We start from the raw sequence: 6,000 nt of genomic DNA on the forward strand, positions 1-6,000 counted from the left end.
ACAACGCCAAACTACACATGTGGGACCCACTCGACGACCACCTGAGGAAACCCCGTTAAAGGAACCCCCCCCCCTTCTCTCTCCCTCTCTCCCTCTTTCTCTTCCTCCTCTCCCTCCTCGTAACTGAGGGGAAACGAACGAAAAGAACGCGCATCCACAAATGGACTGTAGACACAAAAAATGGCTAAATGTACACTCCACCTATATATATATTTTTGTATGTTTTTGTATATTCATGCTGATGCCAATAAAAGTTTTTTTTTTAAATTAAAAAAAAAAAAAAAAAGAAAATATTTTTTGAAAGCAAGAACTTTTCAAATAAATTCCCTCAAAACTAAAGAATTAAAAGCAATGTCATATTACTTTGTTTAAATGTGACAGATTTTAAAAGTATAATACTTATTTTAGGAGTAAATGCCTGGTAATGGCAAAAGTCAAGGAGTACTTGGGAATGGGGATGCTTTGCGTTTCAAAACCGCAAGCTTTGCTTTCAAATATAGGTGCTGACGGGGGTCTATGTGGGGTCCCCTCTATCATCCAAGTAAAGTTGGAAAACAAAGATTTAGAGGATGGGTAGAGGAGGGCACCCACATTTGCAGAAGGAAACCCTGAAGCAGAGCCGGTGCACACGGGGTGGCACACCTTTGCAGCAGCAACTCCATGAAAGTGGCTGCAGCGAACAGTAAGAGAAAATAGCTCCAAAAACAAAATACATTTTTTGATAAAAAATGGGAGCCTTTTATAACGTAATGCTTTCAGTTTAAATGACAGCTGCGTAGATTCTATGAGGACATCATCATTGGCCATGGGGACTCAAACCATGCAGCTGAGAAAGCCTCTAGCCCAGCTGTCCCCAGCGGCAGGGAGGCGTGACACCACGCCTGGCCAACAACTGCATAGATTAATTTACTTTTGGAACTCAATGTTTCTCACTATTTGTTTCTAACAATGTATTTCAAACTTGATATTCAGAATGTTCTAAGTAGATTTCTGAAAAACTGTCCTCAGAAACTGCGACTACAACCCTGTGGTGCTCCCTACCCTATGCAATCTATTATTGAAGAAATATCCACACTTATGAATGAAGCTGCCACTACCCTACAGCCTCCCATCCCCAGATAACCCCAATGTAACGCTGGCTAACACATTTGCCCTGACGGGGATGGGCCATGTCAGTTACTTTTAAGCTTTAGTGCCAAGAAGCCACCTTGTTTTTTAAGAATGTGCATATTAAAAAATAATGTCTAACATAACCGATAGTGTTTTGCTGAAAACCCACACCTGCCCTCTTAACAATCTGATAATAGCTGAGCAGGCAGGCCTGAGGCTGTAGTCTATTTACTGCTCAGAGAAGCTCTTCCATTATGTAATGTCTATTTTCTTTGTTGTGTTCTGGCACTGGGACTGCTGAAGCGGCTCAAAGACTCATGGTGTCTGCACCCTGGTGCACAACTAATCCACAAAAGACAAATATGTTCTCCCTCTCCACTAATTATGCATTCTAAAGTTACAGGGGATACAAAAAGTTTTCCAAGACCTGCCCCTTGCAACAAAAAAAGAAAAACACACCAGGCCCAGAAAAGCAACCGTAGGCTGCTGATGAACTTTCCAAACCTTGGCTCAGTGAAGGGTGTATTCCCTGCCAAACACAGGGTAAATGCAGCCTGCACTTACACAGTTGCAAACCCCCTGATGTGAGTAATCGGACAGACAGAAGCACACTGGCAGCCCAGTCAGATGACTGCTGACCGCTGCAGCATTCCTTCCTCATTGCAAATCACGAGCGATGCCTCAAAAAAACAGTGCCCCATACATCCGCGTTTATCTACGGCCCATTCAGAATAATAAAGTTGTAGTAAAGTCGCATGAAGCAGCACGTGGTACTACAGAGGCGATGGAAAGTCAAATCAATCGAAAAAGCTTCACTGAAAGTCTTAAATTAAAACTCAGAAGTGGAATGATGCACACGTGCACAGGGGGGCGTGTTTAAGGCATCACGATCAACATACTTATACAGTATTGTATTTCACATATGAATAGCACCCAGCTTCCACTGGGGTGCCTCATAGCGCTATAAGCAGGATCAAAAGGTAAGGTAAAGTGTAACACATTAATAAGTACGATGAACATAATTCATTAGATATAGCACGTTGGGCTGGTAAAGCAAGTACCTAATGTAACAGATGAACTGTGAACATTGACGCCAAGCCTTTGGAGGAGTCTATTGAGGATTCAGACTTAACAGCCTGCTGTAACTCAGGACCCACCCATTCACGTCCCATCTGAAAGACGAACTGTGCCTACGGGCCCCTCGCAGTCACAAGCGTTCCCGCTACACTTAATAAACAAATGAATCGATAGGAGCCACGTCTCCTACAGACGGGGGTGTTAATGCAAAGGAAGGTAAATGACTGGTTTGCAGGCACAACGCAGGCTTCTGAGTGGTTGTTTGCGATTCCCTGATGAGGGCGAGTAGGCATCGCGAAACAGCGTATTTGGACAGTTATGAAAGCAGCATCTTGTATGACTATTGAACTACTTGAAGAGATTCAAACACTCCCCACCCCACCCCAAAAGTCAAAACAATAAAGATAAACTGTAAAATGTGTAATGCTGTCTCTAGAGATAAGTTGCTATATAGAGATAACTCTAATCACTAGTATATGCAGTAGACCTTTGTACTCTCTACCATTCCTATGTGACTCAGAGTATATCCACCCGTATCCCTTCCCTTTGTATATAGAGATAACTCTAATCACTAGTATATGCAGTAGACCGTTGTGCTCTCTACCATTCCTATGTGACTTTTAGAGTATATCCAGTCATATTCCTTCCCTATGTATATAGAGATAACTCTAATCACTAGTATATGCAGGAGTCCGCTCTGCTCTCTACCATTCCTATGTGACTTTTAGAGTATATCCAGTCATATCCCTTCCCTATGTATATAGAGATAACTCTAATCACTAGTATATGCAGTAGACTGTTGTGCTCTCTACCATTCCTATGTGACTCTTAGAGTATATCCATTTGTATCTCCTCCTTGTGTGACTTTACATCTTGTACATTTGCAATTTTTTTCTGTTTGTATCCTTTTTGTAACGCATGTAATCCTAAGTCCTTATGTTTTTCAACTGGTTCTTATGTAAAGCGCTCTGACACCTTCGGGTAAAGTTCGCGCTATATAAAATCGCATAAATAAATATAGGGGCGGACAAATTGAAGAAGCACTGCACAAAGCTTTGCAAATGTGTGCATGTCATATCACCCGGTTAACTGCATTGCTAATAACGTTCTTGACTGTGTCTCTGTTTACAGCTGAAGACACACAAATGATGGACGGGATTCAGAACAAATCAAACATTCATTCTCAGGCAAAAGATCGGAGTTAAATCCATTGTTATTTTGCTCACTACCCCATCCCAGTTCAGAACACTGTTCCTCGCGGGAACAGTCCACCTCCTACTGCCAGGCCAGGTCCACCCTAGTCCCTAGACCAGAAACAAGCATCATGGGACCGGTTTCGGGTATCACCCTATTTCAGCCAAACTAGCTTGAATCCAGTGGCACGGTGAGCATGGGACCCCGTTCTGGACATAATCGGGAGAAGGGTCAAGACTGATTTGCATATGGCTGGATCTAAACTGGAATGCCATGATGTGCAAAAAAAAACGATGGATTTAGGTCCAGAATTCAATACTGGGGTAACATTGTTCAGCATTCCGTCCATCAAGTGTTTTTTGTTTGCATCTGTTTACTGCTACTCACATCCCTGATACTTAAAGCTATTCCCCCTCTCCCTCGCTGCGAACTCTATCCACTTCTCACCCTATCTTCATTTGCCCCGACCTTCCCCACAGCCCAGCTCCTGTCGCTCGCCTTTAGCCATACCCATGGCCAGAGGCAGACAAAATCTCCAGGATAAAATGTTAAAGCGTGTGGAAGTTTTGTCAATTTTCTGCTAGGGTAAAATGAAAAGATATGTGGAGAAAACCGAATAAGCCGGTAGAAACTACGATCAAAGTATACATTGATGTCAAATGCGAAAAACAATCAAACAAAGTCTGTATTTATTTCATTTAATACCTCTAAATGGTTAGAAATGATGTTTCCCCTCATGCAAATCTTCTCATCCCTCCCCCCTCATGCGTGTCCTGACAGCAGCATCTGTGTTTCTCTCACCCACATCATTCTCAGCCTCAGGTGTGTCGTGTGACCAGACTGGCTGCTTCTTCCCACATCTCACATAACACTCCAATGCTTGCCCTCGTAACTAAGAGCGTCCAGTGGCTTCCCACGTTCAGTCACAAAGGACACAAAACTGTCCGCACTGTGCAACGGCGTAATTTAGAGGGGAAGCCTTCTTACAGACACTCGGTGCGCACTGCTCAGCCACTCACTCACCTGAGCTCCCTTTCCAATTAGTGCCCAGGGAGTGCCAACTCAAGTCCAATGTTTATATTTGCCACTATAGCCCCGTTCTACTCTGCATCAGGCCTTTGCAGAAACCTGCTTTGACCGAAAATTAGTTCACAAAGAACGCTTTTGAGAGGGAAAAGCAAATTCTGCATCACGGATTTGGGCCGCTATTGAGAAAAGTAAATATGATGTGCAGATGTTTCTAAGTTAAGACACCTGGGCCACCACTTCCCGGTGAGTTCAACCAATACCAATCACAGCCCCGCACAAATCTCTACTTGCCATAGCCATGTCAAACCCATCTACTGCCAGCCTCCACTTTTCCAGCCCACCGGACTTGACCTCAGTCTTTCTACCCACTCCCCTTATTAGCCGCTGTCCCATTCCACAATTACAACACCAAAGTCCCAGTACAACTCTTTGATGCTCCCTACTGCATTTCCGACCCGTGCCCTTCTTGCCACCTCCTGGCCCACGTACAGATGTTTTCAGTACTTCCCTTGCCCCTCCGCCTCTGGTGCCCCCCTCTTCCCGTTCCATGTAGGGCAGTACAGCTGATACTGCCCTACATGCTATCAGCCTCTGTTGCCCCTGTTCTCTCCTTGCTACCAGTGCAGTTTAAAGCATCCGTGGTCCACCTCTAAGCGCTAGCTCAATTTTGATTGAGCTAGCGCTTAGAGGCCACAGCCAACTCCACTTTCGGATGCTTCCGGGCCCTCTTCAGCCCACCCTCAGCCACAACAACCCCCGCCCACCTTCTGGTGCTTCTTGTCCTTCTCCTGCCGCTCCACCCGCTCCAGGCGGAGGCGCTCGAGCTCCAGGCGCAGGTCGTGCTGCTCGGGCTCCATGGCGTTGCGGCTCACCAGCACCTCCAGGATCTCCAGCACCCGCACCACCCGCGGCATGAGCCGGCCGATGGCCTCGCAGCCGTGCAGGTCGATCAGCCGCTCGAACTCCTGGCCCACGGACGAGGCCATGTCGTAGACGTCCATCACCGTCAGCTCGGCCACCGGCTTCTCCAGGGCGGGGACGTCCTCCATGGCTGCGGGGCTCGGTGCGCTGGGTTGCGGGGCACCGTTCCTGCCAGCGCCCGCCAGCAGTGCGCATGCGCGCCCACAGACTTGGGAAGCCTGCCATGGACGGATCCTGCAGGATAGGGGCAGCTCTGCGCATGCGCCCACAGCAACCCGGGGCGCCAAGGAGCTATTCCTGCTGGAGAGCGGTCCTGGCAGCATAGCGGGACCTGTCAGTCAAGGAGCAGAGCCCCCGCCGCGATGGAATGGACAACAACTTCCCGTTACTGTACTGAATGCAGCAGTAGAAGTGCATTGAAAAAAGTATGGGAACTGTGATGCGACATGCAATGGGGGCTGGGTCAGTGAGCACGGGGCGGAGTCGAATGTATGGCTAAAAAAACAAAATATTATGTACTTTTTTTTTGTCTTTCTCCTTCAGGTAGATGCATATAAAATAACCACGCAGCTTATAATAAACCATAAACGGTTGGGTTAAACGGTGGGAAATGCAAAATAGTAAATAATGAAACATCTATTTGTTACTTCACTGCGGAGGTATGTGTGT

At 46.3% G+C, this 6,000-nt stretch overlaps 1 protein-coding gene across 2 annotated transcripts in view; it reads right to left on the minus strand.

The window, feature by feature from the left end:
* Positions 1-5,700, minus strand: part of RILPL1 (Rab interacting lysosomal protein like 1) — a 98,069-nt gene extending 92,369 nt beyond the window's left edge. The window contains exon 1 of one of the 2 annotated variants that reach the window (XM_078667610.1): positions 5,175-5,700. In XM_078667610.1, coding sequence (XP_078523736.1) covers positions 5,175-5,654 — 480 coding nt within the window. In that variant the 5' untranslated portion in view covers positions 5,655-5,700. The remainder of the gene's footprint in view (positions 1-5,174) is intronic. The other variant, XM_078667609.1, reaches the window with a different exon arrangement.
* Positions 5,701-6,000: the final 300 nt, after the last annotated feature.

The sequence above is a fragment of the Lissotriton helveticus genome, chromosome 11 (assembly GCF_964261635.1).
Source record: "Lissotriton helveticus chromosome 11, aLisHel1.1, whole genome shotgun sequence".
Taxonomy (NCBI): Eukaryota; Metazoa; Chordata; class Amphibia; order Caudata; family Salamandridae; genus Lissotriton; species Lissotriton helveticus.